The sequence below is a fragment of the Cygnus olor genome, chromosome 3 (genome assembly GCF_009769625.2).
Source record: "Cygnus olor isolate bCygOlo1 chromosome 3, bCygOlo1.pri.v2, whole genome shotgun sequence".
In the NCBI taxonomy this organism is placed as follows: Eukaryota; Metazoa; Chordata; class Aves; order Anseriformes; family Anatidae; genus Cygnus; species Cygnus olor.
The window spans coordinates 95,601,141-95,623,364 of record NC_049171.1 but is presented as its reverse complement, the minus strand read 5'-3'; the positions used below and the strand labels follow the sequence as shown (position 1 = coordinate 95,623,364).

At 38.2% G+C, this 22,224-nt stretch overlaps 1 protein-coding gene across 4 annotated transcripts in view; it reads left to right on the top strand.

Moving 5' to 3' along the window:
• Positions 1–22,224, top strand: part of MTA3 (metastasis associated 1 family member 3) — a 139,719-nt gene that overhangs the window by 1,883 nt on the left and 115,612 nt on the right. For all 4 annotated transcript variants that reach the window (XM_040551300.1, XM_040551301.1, XM_040551302.1 and 1 more), the window contains exons 2-4: positions 182–249; positions 2,032–2,125; positions 21,542–21,668. In XM_040551300.1, the coding sequence (XP_040407234.1) occupies positions 182–249; positions 2,032–2,125; positions 21,542–21,668 (289 nt within the window). The remainder of the gene's footprint in view (positions 1–181; positions 250–2,031; positions 2,126–21,541; positions 21,669–22,224) is intronic.

The window sequence follows — 22,224 nt, the reverse complement described above, 5'->3', positions numbered from 1 at the left end:
TGCTCTATGCTTAAATCTCCCCTGGTCATAGAGTGGTTGAGGATGGAAGGGACCCCTGGAGGTCATCTGGAGGTCACTCTAACTTTAGGGGGAAAAAAACCAACTTTGCACTAAAACATATATGTATTTTAGCTATATGATTTTTGAAATAATACAGCATCTTTCATTTTTTTCATTGCAGATTATGTTTATTTTGAAAATTCCTCCAGCAATCCGTATCTCATTAGGCGAATTGAAGAGCTTAACAAGGTATGCAAGTATCTAAGGTTCCTGCTTAGCGACTGAGAATCATTTGCCTTCTGTGAGATTTCTGTTGGTAGAATTTTCTGAATGTTTTTTTACTTCCTTGAGATTTCTTATGTATTTGTTTAAGTTTCAGTTACTGAAATACTGCTGTGTGATATATTGTAATTCTGCCCTGTTATCTAAGGAAACACCCAGTTTATTATTCCTGGTGAACAGGAGTACCCTGCTGTAAAAAAAAAATTCCAAGGCAATCCTGTGGATGATTGAGGAAGTTAGCAAATTTAGTTTTTTATATGGTGATGATACTGAGTCTATCTGGAGTGACAGTGATCATGTAACGTGTCTCCTTCTGGATATGTGCATAAAGAGCAAGTGGGTGTCCGTGAGACTTTTCAGTGATCTGATAACAATACACAGCTTCTGTGTATGTTTATTGCATTGCTTATTGGTAGTTCTGAATGAAGGACAGTTTTCTGAATAGAAATTGAGACTGTATTCTATCTTTATCCTAAGTGCGTTGTAATGTAGCATGTGTGGAGCCTTCTCCGTGTACCATTTTGGGGAAAGCACAAATATTTCTCAGTTTTCGTACTACCAAGACATTAAAAAAAAAAGTTATTGACTTATTGACTGTTCAGTTGAGCAGTATTATATCTTACTGGTAAATTGTGTCAAAAGTTAATGACAGAAATGTTTATCATGATGTCATAAATGATTATTTTGTGTGTGTGTGTGGTTAGAAAATAAGTTATAAATAGCTGAACTGTAAAAATACATCTTATTAATGGGACACAACACTATGTCATGCCAGATGTGAACCACATTGCTTGCTAGTGCTGTCCATCACTACATCAACTCAGATTGTACTTGGCAAATCATTTTGGACTTACTAGAGAACAATATTTTTTATATACAGTAATTGAAGCGATTCCAATTATGTTCTGAATGTAATATTTATTATCTTTAATCTGCATTGTTATAACTTAATCTTGCTTGTGGGTGGTAGAGCCGAGTCATATATTGACTTCTTGGGGGAAGAGGTTTCCAAGATATAATCCAGTTATGTTACTTGTGAATTGCGTGCCATTCCTGTTTTAAAGGTATTGAGCAAATATGCAATGAAATGATTTGGTTGTCATTTTACTGGAGATAAGATGCTTTCTTTTTTGATAAGAAAATTAAAACATGACACTTCTTGGTGCCACATCTTGAGTTTAAACAACTTGAGGTAATTAACTTTTTACGATTTATAACAAGAGAGATAGTGCAATTCTTTGAATATTAGTAGATTCTCTACATTATCATGGTAAAGTGTGATCACTGATATGAGTCATGAAAACAACTGCAAACTAAATTGCTATTTTACTGTGTAAGCTGAAGTGAATTTTCAAATAAACCATGTTCTATTAAAGGTGGTTCTGGAAAGAAATGTTGGAGTGCTTTGAAATCTATGTCCGTCTAAAACTGGGTTGCAAAAAAGTCTTTACAAGGCTCTGGTATTTCTTGAGGATTCTTATGTTAACAGGATACTGGCATTACATCTCTCAGTAACTGATCAATATATAAAATCTTACGAGTAAATAACTATAATCATTGCTGTAATTTGATGTGAAATTGATTGGCCTGTGTCAGGATGCTCTTACTTACTTGAGTAATTTTGATTTCAGTCTGGCTGTTCATGTAGAAACTACTAATAAGAGGAAAAATTACAAGTAGAGGATGTATAATTTGTATTACTCAGCTGAGCAGGGATGCGTTCTGACTCAATTTATCCTTTTATTGTAGACTGCTAATGGAAACGTGGAAGCAAAAGTGGTGTGTTTTTACAGGCGAAGAGATATTTCCAACAGCCTCATAATGCTTGCAGATAAACATGCTAGTAAGTAGACTGTATGGGGCATCTTTTCTTTCTATCACAGCCTGTTCAGTTTTTCTCAATTACTTCAAATTACATTTCTTTGGCAAGAGGAATATTTATTTATATTAGGCATTAATTAATATCCAGTTAGATGCTAAGGATTATCTGATACTGGCCCTGCTCCTAACAGTTGCTTCTGGGACTTCTAAACTGTGTTAAAATGATTGAAAATCTGCATTTGAATACTTCTTTCTTTATTTTTTTATTTTTATTTTTTTTTAAAGAAATATAGCCATATATTCTGGGTTAATATCAGACGTAAGTCTTGGCTGTAAGTCAATTTAAGCTTCAGAGCGTTTTCATAAGAACTTGATTTGATTCAGGATAGTAATAAAAAAGTGTATAAAAGACATACTGTAAAGACTAAAGTGTATCCCGAGAGACTGAAAGTCAGTGCACATTGCAAAATAGCTGTTATGTGCATTTAAAGTAACTAAATATTAATCAGTAAAATATCATCTTGTTTTTCCAGAAAAGCAACAAAGTGGTGGTAACAGGGAAAAAGTCCCATTTTTGTCATGTACTTAACTGCCTTTGGTAGCTACTGTTTGGTCAACAATTGAAATGCTACACTTTTCTGTAATGCTAGAACCAAAAACTCTGAAGGCAAAAACAGAATCAATGAGAAAATAAATATTTACAAAATGTTGAAAACTTGTTTGTAAGTAACTGCAAACTGTTTGTAAATAACCAAAGTGTTAAAATGTTAACATCCACTAATTTTACCACATATATTGTAAATAACAGTTTGTTTATAAAAGACCTTAAACAATTATTATAGGGTTTATAAGTGTCTGTGTTCTGCAGTTTATCAGGATGTGTCTCTTTAAAATCATTAACTAGTGCCATGTTTTGTGTACAGATAAATGATGGAATAATAGGACTCTTAAGAAAATACAACATTTTTAAGGTCAAATTCTGATAATGTTACTAATGTGAGTATCCGTGGTGAAGAGAAACAGCCAGGTTTTAGCTTTTAGTCTATTCTTTTGTTGGTCTTAAAGAATTGGAAGTGATTCGAGTATGTGGCGTGAAGAAGTACAAGCTTGGTTTTTAAAGCAAGGAGAAATAACATGTACAGAATCTGATAATTTCTTTTAGAATGCCACTGTCTAAACATAGTGTAGTGTTTCAATTGAAGATATATCTTGCTTATGTTCTAAGGAGATGTTTTTTTTTTCATCTAGTTGCATACACTTCTGAATTTTTGATGACCTGTTTATGGTATTGTGCCCCCAGATTCATCATGGTCTTTTGAGTTCTTCTCTGTGAAATGTATAGAAGCATAGGACTTGGAGTGAGCCTCACTAAACTTTCCAACGCTTCTTTTGTATATGGGGGGGGGGGGGGGAAGGTTGAAAAGGATAGCAGTCTTACTGGAAATACAGTTTTAGCATTTGATGTGTGAAACACCTTTAATTTTTGTTGTTGTCGTCTTCTATCTTTAAAAACGGAGTGTCAGTTCTGTGGGTATCATTCAATCTGAAAAAGTGAATAAGATTTTTCTAATTCTCCTGTGAGCTTTAGATTGCTGTTTTGTCAGCACTTCAGTAGAAAGGACTTGTTGATGGTCCGTTGCACTTTCATTGTAGTATTCTAGCACTTGGATGTCAGTAGAAACACCATGGAGTCCTCTGTGTTTTCTGAATTGAGATTCTCTTGCTGTTTTCTTGTGAGAAAATAAAGATGTGATTTCTAACTGGTTCAACAAGCCTGTTGAGAATGACTCCATGGTTTGCAGGTCATAATTCTTCTAACCATTGTTCTTATCGATTAATTTTCTCTGTACATAATGTTTTCCTTCTGACCAATCTGGAATCTGCACAGCTAATTTGTCTCACGAGATGTGTATTCCAGTTACAGGGGAATAGCATGTAGGGTAAGATTGCTGGACTGGATCTTTGTACAGCTCATACAGCAGATGTAGCTAAATGTCACATCAATTTAAATGTTTTGGTTCTGGAATACAACTGTGTTCTGTTTAAAAATATGATGTACGTAAACAAAATATTTGGATATTTATGATTTGAATGTTTGTATAACTAAACATGTTGATACTTTTCTACCTGATTTGTTACAAAATAAAGGCTGAAAGATGGGAGTTTCTTATGGAATGGAAGCTCTATTTCAGTCACTGGTTACTCCAGCGTGTGTGGAGTCTGAAGAATAATGTCTGCTTGAACTTTTCTAATGACACTTTCTATTATTAGAGATTATTAGAGATTATTCTTTCCGAGTAAGGAAGCTATCCTGACTAATGAGCACTTTCCAAGATTTTTGGCAGGTGGGGATTGGCTGTTACGGGTGACCCCACAGTTTGTGAAGGTTGTATTGTGTGATGGAGATAAGGGTCCCATTTAATACGGAAAAAATAGCTACATAAGAAAATACTTAAGAACTTTAGATTTTTTTCAGTAACTCGAGTTTCAAAATGATTTTAAAAAATGTTTGGGAAAAATGGAGTGAAGTAGGTCTATGGCACTATCACAGGGAGTTGATGTACTTTTTTTTTCCAGATGCCTTTGAAAAAAGTTCAGGATATGTGTGTGTGTATATATATATATATATATAAATATAAATATATATATATATAAATATAAATATATATATATATATATAAGAAAAATGGGGAAAAATCAAGTTTACCTGATGCTTGGGTTCAGAGGAGTTCCAATAATTTCAAATCGTTTGACACAAATGTATGAGGAAATTGTGTTACTTTTTTTTTTTAACCTGGTGTTTCTGGTGGAACTTAATTAAGGTAGCATTTTTGTTTGTCTGCCAGCATCGTGCATGATGTCAGTCTAGATCTGTGAAGAGTTTTATTAGCCAGCTGCAACCACTGAAATCCAGAGGGGAGTTGAATGTTTTATGAGCCCTTGAAGACATTACGTTTTCCCCCTTTGATTTCTGTTACTATAAAACAGTGTATGGTAGGGCCAACTTGAATGCATAGGCAGAATACTGTCCAAGGTGAGCTTCTTGATCCTCCTAGGTGGAGTAGCTGAGTTCTCTCGAAGCATAACGCCCAGCAGCTTTGTGGTCATAACTGCTGCCGTAGGATCACTGTCAGGGGATTGTTCCTGTCTTTGTGCAGCAAAGGCTTGCTTTATGGGGAGAAGAGATGAATAGAAGAGAGCACGCAAGCGCTATTGCAGCAGATGACCAAAGTACATAAGCAAAAGAACTTTGAGAGATGGAACAAAAACATATAGCTCATTAAAATGGGAGAAGCAAACATAAATGGGTGGCAGAGATGTTCTCTTAGGGAAGAGTGGCAGTTTCTTTCAAATTTCCAAATGTAGTCTGATCTGTAAGATTTATTTGATTCTTTAAGTTGTGTTGTTACAAACATTTTAGGGAAAGGTAGATATTTGTAGAATGAACTGTGCTAGCTGCATACTAGCACTGGTGTTGGGTTGCTGTGAAGGGCTAGATTTCTGTATTTCCTTCTATGTAATAGAAGAATAGCTTTAGGTGCTATTACGTGAAGCTGAATAGGCTTAAGAGCGTGGTGTTAAGAGATGTGACACTGGTGTGTCATGATCACAACTTATTTTTATTTTTGCTTATACTTTAAATTCTTTATCCAGTCGTGTGCTACTGTGTACTACTATCTCTGAAGTTATTCTTCTGTTGCAGTTCCTCAAGCAGCATTTGCCTAGTCAACTGCCTGGGGAAGGATATTAAAAAAAATCCTGTTGTCAGAGGCTTTTTTTCTTCTGATTTATTAAGAGAACTTGCTTTGACGTAGGTGTGCTGGACTCCTGACTAAATGCACTGAATATTTCTGGGCCCTAGATAGTCTGTGCACTATGTAACTCTTCTTACTAACAGAACTGATGCTCTTGTGAATAAGATAAAAAGTCAATTTAAAAAAGAATCTCAGGCATATTAGTTTCAGTAACTCAGAGATCAAAGGTAAAACTGAGTTTTTTTTATTTTCTTGGATTACAAAAATAGTCCAAATCTCCTTTTTTCCCATTTTATGGCATCATATGCTCTTTGTTGAGATTGCTTGCTGTTTTTACTCATCATAGTTGCACTTTATTATAGGACTTGTTTTAGCAATCAGCTCTTAGACAACCATGTTTCATGTCTCATTGCTATACAACATGGTGTTTCTACTACAGGATTTCTGTATGCCATAGAGGAACATTTGGAGTACTTGGTTCTGACCTTGGTATGACACTGATGATCGTGATCATAAATATCGTGATCATAAATCAAGAATCCTCACTGCACTTCATTTTCTTTATCTGTAAAATGACACGCTCAATATAAAAGTTCTTATTTGGTCTAAGCTGGTGAAAAAAATTATAGCTACACTTTCATGTTTTTATAAAATATTTGTCATTGGGTTTCTGAATATATGATTGCTGTGGCATAGTAGTGGTCTTAGTATTCAGTTCCAGGTAAAACCTATTAGAGTTTTTCAGTCCTCTTCAACAATTCAAGAAATTTAGCTTAGATTCATCTTCCAGTATGTTTCTCAAGAGTAAATAAAACTGAAATGGGAATAAGGCAATCTATATACTCAGTCTATACGTGAAAAAGTATGTCTGTGAGCACCCTGGAGGGTCTGTAAAGGACTTCTAAGTAAAATGCATAAGATGCTTTGTGTCGTTCAGTGTTGTTCTCTTTTCTAAGTCATGTATTTGACTGTATAATTTCAAACACTAACAATACAGTATTACTGGATTATTTTTGTCCAGTCAGATGGTAACAGCCAAAAAGTTGTGTGGTGTTTTCTGTTGTTGTCCTAATCCTTTTTCAGTATAGTATTTTTTGTACATCAAACTAAAAAGCTGTTATTCAGAAGGATACAACATTTATTTACTCAAAATCGCTTTTCTGAAAAATCACTTTATGATGAGAGACTTCTCTTGTTCTCTTAATTCGAGTTGTATAATGTCTTAGAATATAAAGCATCTTTTTACTGGAGGTTTTATGTGAAACCTTAAAATTTGCTATTTCTGGTCCCGTTGGTTCCCTTGAACACCTATATTATCCACAGTCTTTTTAGTCAGAGGCATGTTTTGTCAAACGAATGCCAGAGATGAATGTTAAACCTTGCATTGCATATCATCCACTTTATCCACCTTTATCTTAAACGTTGAAGTAATTAATACTTTCTTTTTAATACTCGTTGTTGTTGTATCCTCTGTACAACTTCCAGGGAATAATTTAAAACAGTTTATTTGCTTTACTGATAACGTTAGGAGAGGATGACACCCATTCTGTAGGGCAGAATGTGTGTAGGGATGGAGTGTGCTTAGTTGGTTACTCTTTCAAGGGAGTTAAGTCTGGAAGAACTGCCAGTTTAGCTTGAAGGGAAAGAAGATCACGGTGTTGCATTGGTCTTGATACGAATAAAACAAACAAATCCATTTTTGTCTTGTGGTTACGTGGGTGCAAAAATAAATCCATAGAGCTCAGGAGTTCAGTTGGTTAGTTGTTTTTACAGAAATGTATAACTGGTTCTTTGGAGTTTAGTATTCAGTCGGATTTGTGGTAGGGTTGCAGTTTGTGTTTTAATTATCGTAAGTGAGAAGCCTCCCTCTTGCTTGCTGGTAGGATTACAAGTCTGTAAGGTGATGAAGCATACCATTTTTCTGAGAGTCAGATAGGAGGGAAAGGAGCTAAGGATTGGGATGGCAAAGCTGGAGATCAGGGATAGGAGAGTCTTGGAGCATTTATAGCGGAGGAGGCTTGGCTGCTAGATATGCCTGAGGAGTGGGTGTGCAGACTTGTGTAACTGGTTCAGTGAGACACTGCCTTCTTAATTTCAAGGCTTCTGTAAATATAAACAAGTTCTTGTTGCAGGTTAGTTGTTTATTCCCTCCCCCCTCCCCTTGAGTAGCAAAGAATTAAGAGAAAATGATTTTTGACCTGGAATTTCTGCCCCCTTTTCTTTCTTTTCAAAGACACGTCCTCTGTTTGTGAGCAAGCCATCGGAAGACTTGTGTTTGCTTTGTAGGTGGGGTGGTGAACAGAGGAAAAACAAATATGGTAAGCTAGGAAAGCTTAGGAGAACGAGCTCCAGTGTGTCTCTTGCTTGAGACTGGAATTTTACATATTATATTTAGTTTACATGTCTCTGTTAGTTGACTGTAAATAAGCGCTAGCAAATTCAGGTTGCTCCTGGGTATCCTCAGGTCTGTGTTGTGGTAAGACACACCTTAGGAGGGCCATTTAAGAATGATAACAACAACGAAGTCTTTAACCAGTGGCAGAGTAGCTTTTATGCTAAGGGATTTTTGTGTTAGTGTAACTATCACTTTCACTGAAAATGAGTTTGGGGATTTTTTTTTTTTTTTGTAGGGAAGACATGACGTTTTTTATCTCCGGAGACAAGGGAACCTGACTTTTTCCTTTATTTACACAAGAGAATTACTTCAGTTGTAATTTATTTGGAGAATTGGGGGTGGAGGGGAAATCAGACCTTGCTGAAATAGAGCAAGCCTTGTCCAAATTCACATCCTTGTCGCCAAGGAGAAACTTGTCCCAAGGCTCCCAATTATCCTTTTCAAGGGTGCTTTGGGTAGTCTCATAAATTATGTGTTTTGTTCACTGCATGTTGTACAGGAACTGCATACTTGTGATTTTTTTCCCCCCCAATGTTGAAAGCAATAAAGAAGCAGTAATGAGGAGCTTTTTGCTTCTGACGATCAGTCTTCCTTTTGTGAATGACATTTTAGAATTAGTAGTTAACCGTAGCGTATATTGTCTCATTAACCAGTTTGCTGTCAGCTCTAAGTATCTTGTGGAATTACTAGCTTCTGTGGCTGTTTAGTCAGTTTCTTTGGTGCAGAATGTCTTACTAGATTGTGAATGTTAATGATCTTCCCTTAATGGAGTGAATGGGTTTCCGGTGAAGTTCATAGTTGCAGGAGATGGTAGCTCTGATGGCAGACTTGCATAAGTACATTTTATTCACCTGAGTATATGGGATCAGCATTTGGGTATGTAGGACTTTGCACGTATTGTTGCTTGTCCACTGTATGCAGTTTGTGTAACTGCGTCTTGTTTTTTGCATCTACTAGCAAACCAGCTAGTAGCTGCTAGCTTCATCTGTTAATCTCTTAAGAATAGATTTATAATTTTGGGCAGCCATACCTAGATTTTTTTTATAGTTCCAAATCTGATCTTCTAAACACAATTTAAAAGGCTTGAACACATTGCTACCAATCTCTTAGAATGTAAAAACAAACTGAAAAGAAAGTCTGGATTAATTTAATGAGTTTGCTGTGGAGAGTGGAAAGCTGCAAATTACCAATTTACATTTATGCTGAAAGCTGTTTAATTTCAAAAGTTTAATGAATCTGTGAAATCTAACTTCTGTTTTTATTCCTTATTAATTGAAATCATTTATTCAATGTGTTTCCTCAGGAGGGAGTGACTCACTGGAATACAAAAGAAGGCGTCACTTTTTTGAGCTCTACCCACAAAATAAATTCTTTGCATTTGAGTTTTGGGAAGGAGACAGCATTCACAGAAAACTGTCTAGGCATTGTGCATTCTCTGTTTCCCAGTGTTCTTTAGGATCTGTTCCCATTTGGTCAGGCTTAAATATGTTTATCATTATTGCCGTGCTTACTGTTTTGTGTTTGTTTTGATTTGTGGAAAACATGTCATTGTCATTTCTCAGATACTTTTTCTTGCCCCCTTAGTATCTGTTAATTGTGCAGACCAATGTGTGACCCTACACTGTTTTCTCGAGACCTACAAAATACTGATATTATTGATCATCATAGTTTGCCTCACAAAGATAAATAGGATGTTTCACACCTCCTAGGTTTCCGTGATCTTGTGTGTTTCTACATCATGGTGTTTTTTCCTCTCTTGGCTCATAATTTTAAGTGAATGTTCCCAAGGCATAAATTTTAGTCATAAAAAAATTGCTAGGTTATTTGTATCTTTAAAGCTCCAATTAGAGATGCATTTTATGGCTTCAAAGACTTCTGTGATAGTTTGCTTGAATCAGTAGTTTGTTGCTTACAAATGTGAGTGATGCGAACTCGCTAGTAATACAGAACGACTTTTTTCCCACCTTACAGTGGCAGTTAAGTGTATGAATCATGGATGAGATCTGGTGGTTTAAAGGCTTATCAGCAGTAATTCTTGCATATGCCTGTATTGTGCAGTGAAATGAGGTCTGTGATAGTTGTCCTTGATGATACTTGTGTGCGTCTGAAAATTCACACAGGATGATGGAGACAGAGCTTATTAGCTTGGGCAAGGCACTGTGTGAGAATGGACTTAGTGCTTCCTACCCAAGCTGACTCATGCACTACTGAGTACGTGTGGTGCGAGGTATTACAGAAAAGGTAGAAGTAGCAAATAAGATTCATATAGAAACTACTTCTATGGTTTGCCTGTAAATTTGTGTTTTTGTTAAATGTAGCCTGCACAAATGACAGGGTATGGACTCAAGGTTACCATACATGTTGAGTTTGATGTGCCCTAGGCCACATGGAGTAGCAGAGTGGGTGTTTGGAATGGCAATTTAGAGATGTGATTTGCCTTTTTGATCAATACCTTGTTTTTCCTTTCATCTACTGTTTGTAAAGCTCTATCGGTGCAGGGAAAGCTTTGTAGTGTGAACCTGTTTGTGTACTACACAAGTGCTTCTGCAAGGATCCTGGCAGAGAAATGTTTTATTCTAATGTAGAATATATTACACCCATGAGCAAAACAAGTTTGACTGGTTAAAAAGTGCAATTTTGCCAGTAAAAGCCTGTTCTACATTATGAAATTCCTAAAAGACTGTGGAGAGCTAAGCAGTTCATTTTGACTGTCATCAACTGTCTTAATCCAGAACTTGTTTCCAGGTTTATCGCAGTATGTAAGATGTCTTCTCTGTCCAGATTGCATAGTTGATGGGCTGCGCATACATCGGAGGTTACGTAAACACGTGTGCTTTTTCTACTTGTGCAACAGGTTAAGCATGTATCAAAAAATCAGTTTTTTAATCTTTCCATTTTGCTATGCCAAGTGATGGATTTAAATTTTCACTTGTCTGTCCTTGTTTACATGAGGGATTGGGAGTGATATCCAACACTGAAGACAGTGGTTTGTTGCAGCTTCCTGCATGAAAAGTGCACCCTTGTTTTGGCTTAAACTAGCGCTGAAACTTAATGTTGGCAGGGTCAGTGGCCTGTAACCTGGCCTTACAGAGTGCTGTGGGGCCCTTTGCTGTGTGACAGTTCTGTTGGGTCAGGTCCTGTGACTGATGCTGCTGTTGTGAATGAAATCCTGATGTTGTTATTCTCAGTAGGGCCTCAAGAGGCCAAGAACTAGGCTGCCAAGTATCACACAAGAAAAAACACTATGATCTATGGCCAGCTTTATTTTTGCCTTCAGAGGGTGACTACCTTCATATACTTCTGAAATGCTCTTCTCTTTCTTCTGTTTTTAATGGGGGGAAAAAAGCCTGGGATCAAAATACTGAATATTCAACATGTATGAAAGAAATAAATGATGATTTTTTGATATTTTTACTTGTTACTGTATCCAATGTGATACTTGACAGCTTCATTGATTTCCTTGAAATTTTATTTCAGCTTATTTAAACAAGAAAAAATAGCGTATATATTGAAGACCTCACTAGTTACTACAATGTGATGTTTATTCCTACACTGATTTCCCTACTCAACTGGCGTCATAATTAAAAGGTTTAAAGATTTAAAGTGACGTATTTATTTAGATTTCTTTATACCTTTCCCAGTTCATAAATATATAGTTCCCTTTCATTAGAATCTTAACTCTATATTCTTTCCTTGATGCATGTACAATCTTGAAGATATATCATTAATACAGTTGAAGATGGAAAAAAACAGAACTTTCAAGTCTTAGACTATCACAGTGAATTAACTTTTCTTCCTGCTCATCTCATTAGGTCTGTAAACAGAAAAAAATCTCTTACCATGCTGGCGTTGAGTAGACGTTATGTTGGATAATATTCTTCTCATTTTAAAATCCTGGACATAGAACTTTAATGTATCTTAGTTAACTTTACTCAGGAACAGGATACACAAATCGTTTTCTTTGCATTTTTGCTTTCCTTCTTTCCTCCCTGTAAAAATCAAACAAAATTCAGCCCTTCTGGAAGGAGATATTGTAGAAGATAAATCGTCTGTGTTTTATAAGCAGAATCATATGCCATTCGGAGTAGGGGTAGGAAAGTGCTTCTACAATCTGTGCCTTTTCTTTGCCAACACATTTTGAAAAGCTGTTTATACCTGCTACTGCGGATATGAATTGCTTGTTAGAAAAAACAGTTTAGATCTCTGAAACTCTGTGATTATTATTGTATTACAGTAAAATAAAACAATAGTATAGTTCTTAAATGTGGACTCCTACAGAAAGCTTAAAAGATTTTTGGTGTTCTTAGTTCTCTGTGATACATGTTTTTTTAAATATTTTCACTGCATTTTACTAAGGAGAGGCAATATTACTACTTGTTAACTAATTCAGGCATACCTTGTCTATTTTAAAGGAAAGACCATTTAAAACAAGATCTTATGAGCAGGTGGTTTGCCAGAAAAGTTGAAATCCAAATGATGGGAAAAGTTGCTAATAGGATCAGTCTTATGAAAATGGAAGATACACATTTCTCATTGCTCAAAATCAGGTCTGATAATTAATCGTGAAGGCGAAGAGTTGGGATTATTTTCTTTTTTAAAAAGGGTAGAAAGGAAGGGAGCTAGACCGGTGAGCCTCCCCTCTGTGCCTGGGTAGATCGTGGGACAGATCCTCCTGGAAGCAGTGTTAAGGCACATGCAAGACCAGGAAGTGATCTGAGACAGCCAGCATGGCTTCACCAAGGGCAAATCCTGCCTGACCAATATGGTGGCCTTCTGTGGTGGAGCGACTGCATCAGTTGACAAGGGAAGACCAACCAATGTCATCTACCAGGACTTCTGCGAGGCCTTTGACATGGTCCCACTTGACATCCTGATCTCCAAATAAGAGAGATGGATTTGGAGGGTAGACTATTCAGTGGATAAGGAATTGGCTTGAAGGTCACACCCAGAGAGCGGTGGTCAATGGCTTTGTGTCCAGGTGGAGGTCAGTGATAAGTGGTGTGCCTCAGGGACATCTGAAGTGTCCCTCCATCTTGGGACTGGTGCTGTTTAATGTCTTGATCAGTGACATAGACAATTGGATTGAGTGCACCCTCAGCAAGTTCGCAGATGACACCAAGCTGAGTGGTGCAGTTGATAAAACAGAAGGAAGGGATGCCATCCAAAGGGACCTGGACAAGCTTGAGAATTGGGCCCATGTGAAAACTGTGATCTGCAACAAGGCCAGGTGCATGGTGCTGCACCTGGGTTGGGACAATCCCAGACATGAGCACAGTCTGGGAGAAGAAGTCACTGACACAAGCACTGCAGAGGACTTGGGGGTTCTGGTGGACGAAAAGCTTGACACAAGCCAGCAGTGCGAGCTTGCAGCCCAGAAGGCCAACTGTGTCCTGGGCTGCATCAACAGATGGGTGGCCAGCAGGGCGAGGAAGGTGATTGTCCCCCTCTGCTCTGCCCTTGTGAGGCCCCACCTGGAGTGCTGCTTCCAGTCCTGAGGTCCCCAGCACAAGAGGGGTGTGGGGCTGTTAAGAGAGGGTCCAGAGGAGGCCACAAAGATGATCAGAGGGCTGGAGCACCTCTCCTATGAAGACAGGCTGAGAGAGCTGGGGATATTCAGCCTGGCTCCAGGGAAACCTCATTGGGGCCTTTCAGTACTTAAAGAGGGCTTGTAAGTTAGATGGAGAGTAACATTAAATTTACTCAGACAGTTAGTGATAGGACAAAGGGGAATGGCTTCTAACAGGGGAGGTTTAAATTAAATGTTCGGAGGAAATTCTTCACTCAGAGGGTGGTGAGGCACTGGCACAGGCTGCCCAGAGAAGCTGTGGATGCCCCATCCCTGGAGGTGCTCAAGGCCAGGCTGGATGGGGCTTTGGGCAGCCTGGTCTGGTGGGAGGTATCCCTGCCCGTGGCAGGGGAGTTGGAACTAGGTGATCCTTAAGGTACCTTCTGACCTATGTGATCCTGTGATTCTGTCTGATACCTTGGTACCAAGTGATCCACATAATGTTTGTGCTGCTCTGAAAGAATGATTAAATGATTATGTTGAGAAGAGCATACTCTCCTACCTATTGTTGTAGGCCTTCATATTTCTTGAGCCAGATGCTTTTTTTTTTTTTTTCCTGGGCAATATCAGGTTGCTTGTGTTCGCTCTTGCTCTCTGTGTGGTTTGCCAGCCTGGATTTGAAGGTAGAACTGAAACTTCTAACATGCCTTCCCATTGCAGCCCTAAATATGTTTGTACTTTGAAAAATAAGTAGTTGACCTCCTGTTCTGTTGATGAGCACGATCCAGTAATTGTACATTGAAAATGTTAATCATAATGCAAATAGCGTTGTCCATGGCACAATTTTGAGTATGCTGTTTGCTGCCTGTACCAAGGAACTGTGTAAAGGAGCACTGCAGAGGACTGTTGCTCTGCACATGCCGCAACAGGTTGCTTCAGTTTATAAAGGTGTTCACATGATGAAATGCAACAGGTTCACATGATGAAATGCAAAATATCCTGTAACAGGATATTTTCCCTTTTGAAGGAGTTTCTATTTGAATAGGTGAGACAGAAACCAGGTTAAGGCAGGGAGGAGAGAGAAGGGAAACTGAAAAATCTGCATCTAGGTTTATGATATAAGATTGCCGGCTGTTTCATCATTGCTTGCACGTCACTGTTTTCACACTTCTGTGAGACCATTCTGTTTTGCAGTGTCGTCATAAGCTAGTTTGCAGCACTGGATAGCAGTGCTAAACTATAATGTGCTTACTCCTGTATTTATTTGTGTAGCATTTAATTTACCATGATATATTTGTTAATGTAGCACACTATAATTTGTACTGCTTACGAAGGTAATCCTTCCCTGCCTTCTACCCACAAGCTCCTTGCTCTCAAAAATCTTCAAAACCAGTTATCCAGAAAATCCGTCCATCAGGTTTTGGAATGGGGAGTTTTCTGATGATGAAGACTGTGATAGCTTTCATTAAATATTTTTGCTACAAGCCTATGACAAACATGAAATAGTTACTAAGTTATATATGACTGTCATTCTGCGAATTATTACTCTATAACATGCCACTTGGAAGTACTCAAAAAAAACCTTCTGCGTAACTTTAGAAATATTTTTTTTATTGTTGGAGAGTAGGTGTGGCATCTTAATGGTTGTGGAGTGTAATTATTTCTTTGTTTTGTGACCTCCTTTAGAAAAATTATGATGATGTAGTGTGCAAGGATTGCTTGGATAATTGTGCAAGAAAATGGAAAATCCCTTGGAGCAAACATGTGTATCTATGCTATCCAGGAGGAATTAAAAGTACACCTGTTCCCTGTAAGCATAACCAACCAGTCTTTTTTCTACTTGCTAAATTGTTCAGATTCGCACAGTAGGTAGCTAAATGACTCAGAACCCATACAAATTGTGCTTTAGATTTCTGATCCTACCTGACAGTAACAGCAGATATCAGGTGGATGTCATGTATTCTACCAGCCATCTGAATATTCTACTAACAGACACGGTGTAAGTAGAGCTAATTAATTCAGCTTTAGTAAACACTTTCTCAGTCAAACTGACAGTATAACTATGTGTAGTCTAACTCACAAAGTTGATTAAACTGCTTTACTGAAGCACTTGGGGGTTAAATATCACAGTGAAGTTGGTACAACACCACATGTGGCAAGAAACTTCATGCAGACTGAGCAAATTGGCCAACTGCTCGGTTAAGAGAGCTCTTCGTTCACAGTCTGAATAGAGTTGTTCGTATAGTCAGACTTAATGTTTATCTTTTGTACTCATTTTGGCAGCAAATAGATTTGCTCCCTATCCCCCAAAATCTATATTTATAATTCTTTCTGCTGTAGTGTCTAACTGCCAAATGTGCGCTTGATGTTTTTGCTGCAGCCAGCTAAGCTTAAAAGATTTACGCACCGCCGTCTTTCCTTTGATGTGCGCGGTAAACTGGCTGCTGTTCAGCATTCTCGGCCTTTTATCTGTATGTTTTAAAATACGTTGGCGATACCCATCGTTTATATAGTTTTGGGGCTGAGTCTATACTCAAAGGTGTACAGGAAAGGAAAAAAGTTTAGAGGTTGTTCTTAAAGTCGGGCTTAGTGGCGTTCTTTGAACTGAAATTTATGCTGATCAAATAGGATTTTAAAGGTATTTTAAAAAACACTGTCACAATTTGTGGAGTTAAAGCAGGTTCACTAAGTTTGTTAAATTTCTCAAGTCTTGCATAAACTAGGTATAGCTAAGCTGAGATATGGTTTCAAAACTGGAATCAATTAAGTTTAGAGGTAGGAAGTTAATGCACTGTGGTTATGCTGCTGGTTTAATTCAGCATCAGCCTGTGCTGCTGTTGAAACAAGTGGTCTTGATTTTATTCCCCACCCCTTCCCCTTCACATCTGCCCAGTTACAGCCTTTATTTCCGCTTTTTCCTTTTATGCCAGGAGCAGCATTGTGGATGGGCACGCTAGGTCACAGGCTTGGAATTAATCTGGATTAGAGTGCTATGAGGTGAACAAAAAGCTAACTGCATGGTCTGAGCCAGAGGGTAGCAGTTTAGGGTTCGTATACTGGGACCTGCCCTTATCAGCGGCTTGGGGCACAGTCATCGTGTTCCCAGGCTGACACCACCTGGGGGGAGCCAGGTGCTGCCCTGGAGGGGAGGGCTGACACAGACCTAGTAAGCAGGAGGAACGGGACACCGGGAACCTGGAGACAGCTTGGCAGGAACAAAATGCCAAGTCCTGTTTGCGGGAAGGAAGAGCCCCTGGCAGGGATGCAGGCTGGGGGGAAGCAGCTCTGTGGGAAAGGCCCTGGGGTGCTGGCAGAGGGCAGGGCCCTGGTGACAGAGGAGGCAAAACAACAGCATCCGGGGCTGTATCACCAGGTGCCTAGCCAGTGGGTGGAGAAAGGTGGCTGTTCCCTCCAGCAACTCGGTGCTATGTGTACTGCATCCAGTTTTAGGCCCCCCAATACAGGGGAGTTACGGATACATTGGAGGAGTTTCAGCAGAGGTCTCCGTGATGGGAGAGGCTGAGGGAATCAAGCTTCTTCCACCTGGAGAAGTGGACTGCTGATACCTGTGGGGAGATTTTAGGGGTGATGGAGTTGAGCTCTTTGCAGTGACTGAATTCAAACAGGAGCGATTCAGGTTAGGTACAAGGAACAGCTTTTTTGCCATGAGCTGGCTGCCAGAGAGGTTTTTTGGCCTCTGTCCTTGGAGGTTTTCAAGACCCAGCTGAATAAAATGTAGAGTAACCTGGGCTGACTTCACAGTGGAGCCTGCTTTGAGGAGGACTTTGCGCTGGAGACCTCCTGTGTCCCTTTCCAGCCTGAATTATTTTGCGTAGCTGTGATTCTGTGATCCAGTCAACCTCTAGCTGAAACTAACGCAGTCAGTAACTTGGTGGCAACAGAGGGAGAACTTCTTCCTTTTAAAACTCAATATATACTCCTTCATTGCTGGCGATAGCCTTCAGTGTTTAATCCGGTGTCTTACTTTCTGTTGCAGTAGATAAGGGAATTGTGTGGTGGGTTATTTTGACTTAGATAAGGAAAAGTAATAGGTTAGAGGAAAGCAACATGTTTGCTAGCTGATGTTTAACCACGGGGTGTTTTGAGTCACATTTAAAGCTTTTTAGGTGTCTTTCAGGATTTTTTTAAAAGTCACTTTCTTAAACCATTTTATATTAAATGGGTGTGTTGTATTTCTAGAGGTCTGTCCTCAGTTTAGTTTGATTTTAGATGTAAAAATAAGCATATCTTCCTGGTGGCAAGCTTAAGTCACCACGTTACTTAACTATAAAAAAAAACGGACATCTACGAAGTTTATGGCATGGACAACTCTCTCTTCTTCTTAGGTTCGATAAGAACACTTTTCTAAACAGTGAATCCCACAGAGTAAATAGAAAACAAGTGTTCAATTTTTTTTTAAAATGGTAGTGCACATGTAAAATGAGTGAGGATTACAGTTTCTTCCTAGTATCTATTGCTTATTTGTGTCAATGAGGCCTTAGTTACAAGGGAAAAGGGAAAGGGCAAGGCTGTACCACCACCAGCGAAAGTTTTGCTGGACCACTCTGGTTCTCAGGATCAAAGCAAATATTTGCAATCGCTGATTAGAAAGCCCATGTATAATAGATAGACCTAAAGCTTTAAAAGCGCACCAGAGATCCCTGCTTTTGCTCTTCAGGATTTTTCTTTTAAATGAAATATTTCTTGTAGACCAGAAAAAGTACTGCAAAACACCATAATCTTCAGCTTTGCCCATGGCCTAGAGGGGATTGTGTCACTTAGAAAATCTGATTGTGTCCATCTTTGTAATCATGCCTCAGACTTTCAAGATATTTTTAAGCTGAACAACTTCAGATAGAAAACAAAATTCAATTTATTCTGGGAATGATGATGCTGTGTATGTCATTACCATATTTCTCCATTAAAATATTTGTTCACTTTGAGCCATTGCTTTAGTTCTCTTCCTGAGCACTGAAAATGTGCTCAACTTAGTGCCACTTTATGATAATTTCCTGTAGGTACCTTCCATTTCACTCTTCTTGACGTGAATAACCTCTTCTTGGATGGTAAATTAAATTGCATACGTACTGCAAATACAAGACACAAAGGTGAAGAGAGCTTTAGAAGGACTGAAGGTTCTTCACCCCTTTTCTTCGAATAGGCATTAAGGCCTGATCTATGCAAAAACCTGGTTTGAAAGCAGCTGTCTAAAGGTTTGGTCAGATGCAGAATTTGTTGTATTGCCATCGAGCAAATTAGTTAAATATTTAATTTTCTCACTTTATCCAGTGTGCACTTTCTAGATGCAGCTTGTTATTGCTGGGGCAAGCTATTACATGTTTCGCTAAATGCATTACTATTTGCATTTTTTATTATGAAGAAGAAAAATAGTAAAATTATTCTGGTGATAAATTATATTGCGTATGTAGTGGAACTGTGCAGTGTCTGGCCATGATTAGTCCTGCTTTCTGAGTTTGTCAGATCTTTGTGAGTAAAATGTGTGCTTTATTTCTGAAAAATTTAGTAAATTATATTTTTTTTCATGTTTGGGCTTGTTATGTTTTAAGAGATGGCATGTAAGAGAGGATTTCAGCTTCAGGCTCTTGGATGATACTTTCTTGTCCTATGGAAGATTAGTGCAACAAATATACAATTATTTTTTCTAATTTCTCGTTCTAAGGGAGCTGTTATGATACTTGAACATAGGCATCTAAAGTCATTTTAAACTCTCTGCAATATAATTCCTGGCTCCCTGCTGCCACTTCAAAATGGTACACGTTCTTCTGTGTTTTCTGCCATACAGGTAGTCGGGTGCTTTCTACAAGTCTGTCTAATATGGCCCTGGACACCTGTGTTTGGATGCCTAAATTGCTTTCTAATGGGCTATTTCTTGTCAGCTGTTTTCAGATGGTTGTAACAAAAGATAAGCTTGTACTTTTGATATCATTCAGGAAGGAGAAGAACACCTGTAGAATACTACAAGCAGTATGTATACTAAAAGAAAGAAACAAAAACAACCAAAACAACAAAAAACAACCACTGACACATCTGGATATGTTAAGAAATATTAAGGCTTTAACATTGAAATACAAATGTAGCTATAACAGTCATTTATTGTAATAAATGGTCATAGCTATTATTTGCTTGAAACTTTAACATTTTAATACTAGTCCCTTTTTTCTTTATTGGCTTAATTTAAAAATGCTTTGTCTTTGCACAGCACTTTTTTTTTACACTTTATTTATTGTTAGTATTATAGGTGTCAGAATAATTCTAAACTCAGTTGTGATCTGACGAACCTCTATGTGTGTCAGGTGAGACTGTGGGGCTTTGTTTTTGTTAATCTACATCCCCACAAAACATTACAAAACAGGGAAGGTGACTGTGGGTCTACAGCCAGGTAGGCTTATGGTGGCCGATAGAACTGGATTTGAAGAGTTGGTTATATGAGATGACCGTGTTTTATCACTTCTGTAGAAAGAAGTGGAATAAGCTATAGGCAGGCATGATTTAAAAAAAAAAAGTTGCATTTGGAGAGAACTGTGGTTGCCATGAAGATACAGGCAGGCTTCATTTTGAGACGTCTGTAGGTTGTTTGTAAAAAGTGTTACTTTGCAAGAGCAGATGAGGTGATTTGTTCTAAGGTAGCTACATGAAATACTAGCTAATGCTGAGGTTCATTGTTTAATTTCCGAAGGCATATTTTGTAAAGTATATTTGGTTTTGTAGCTTGTAGATAATAGAGCAGGTAGAAAATTGCCAAATCTTAGAGAACTTAAAGTGTCTGTTTTTTGCATATAACATTCACTGAGACTTTGTCCTTTCTGGGAAGTTAGGGAGTATAGTCTGGAGGTCTGCATGTCCCAAGAATCTACTATGAAGGCAGATCTCAACCATGGAGATCCCATGATAGCTATTTTGAGTAGTGTGCTTGTCCATATGATATGCTAACAACCACTGTGAATGTTGCTGTTAAAATCTATAAGGGACACTTTCTAGTATCTGCTTTTATTTCTTCCTCTATCTTCCCAGTTTACAGATGGTTTAAGTCTTTAGAAGGAATCTTTTTCTTTGGTTATATCATGTTCAAGGTAGTACTAGACGATTTCAGATTAGACTGACTATAAAAGAGTTTTCAACTGCGAACATAATTTAAAATATAGTTTAATACTTGCTGTTTTAGTTGCTGCTATCTTATGATAATATCTAATAATAACATCCTATTGTAGTGCTGTATTGCTTAAAATAGAAATAATTTTGAATATTTGCTGTCAGTCTCTATTAGGTTAATCTTGGAAGGCAGTGAGGTTGTTCAGTTTTCTTAGAGTGTGATTTGGCTATACAGTGAGTTCAGTCACTTTCTGTTTCATAGAAAGCGCTTTTCCCCAGGACGCTTGTAAAACTTCTAGTAATGCTGATATCAGCAAAAGAATACGTACAATGGAACTGGTCAGCAAAGAAGTGGCAAACCCGGAGAAAAAAGGTGAAAAGAGATGAAAAAAGAGTGAGTAATTTTGTCAGGATTGTTCTTGCAGCTGTGTGAAAGACATCAGTGCATAGTACAGTAGGAGAGAAGCATAATTTTTAAAGGCTTAAAGTAGAAGGTATCAAATTCAAAATGCTTAATATTCTGTCAAGTTACGTAAACCAGACCTGTTAATCTCATCTTTTCTTTGCAATACTAAGGGAGGTTGCTAAGGGGTGGGGGGAATGTCAAGTGAAATGGCTGCAAGTGTGTTATGTAACAGAGTTAATTTCGACCTACGCTCTGCTTCTCTGCAGAAGAAGTTGAAGAAGAGTCTGAAACTACAATTGAGGTTGACTTGACGGATAAACAGAAACATCAGTTGAAGCACAGAGAGCTCTTTCTTTCTCGCCAGTATGAGTCTCTTCCTGCAACTCACATCAGGTAAGAAAAAGTAAATATTGTTTGTCTGTGTAGTCTGTTGAGGTGGATTGCCTGCCAGTAGCCCAACTGTTTGAACACTTCAGCCTTTATCTTGCAAAAGGGCGTGATTGATCACAGATGAGCCGTGCCAGGTAGTCCCATGAATTGTTTTGGAACTGCCTTTGGTATTGCCTTCTGTTACTTCACGTCTGAGCCTTGGAAGGGACAAGAGTCTCGGACAGAGCTTTGGGTTGCCATTAGAGGATCAGTTGATAATGTGGTATGAAGTCAGTCTGTTCCTACTTCGGAAGAGTTTTGTTGTTAATTCTTCTTCTTCTGGCCAGAGGAACTGTGACCACTTTGTATGCCCAGGGAGACCACAGATGGATTTGGAAAGGAAACAGTGACACAGTGCTCAGATCTCTAATGTAGGGCTGCACACATTTAAAAATAAAATTACCCCAACTTTAGTAAATGTGAAGAAGACATGACTGAGTTTGGCTAAACATTTCAAAAGCATTTCAAATATTGTTTTAGATTGCCCTAATGGTAATGTAAGAAGAGGCTTGCTAAAGCT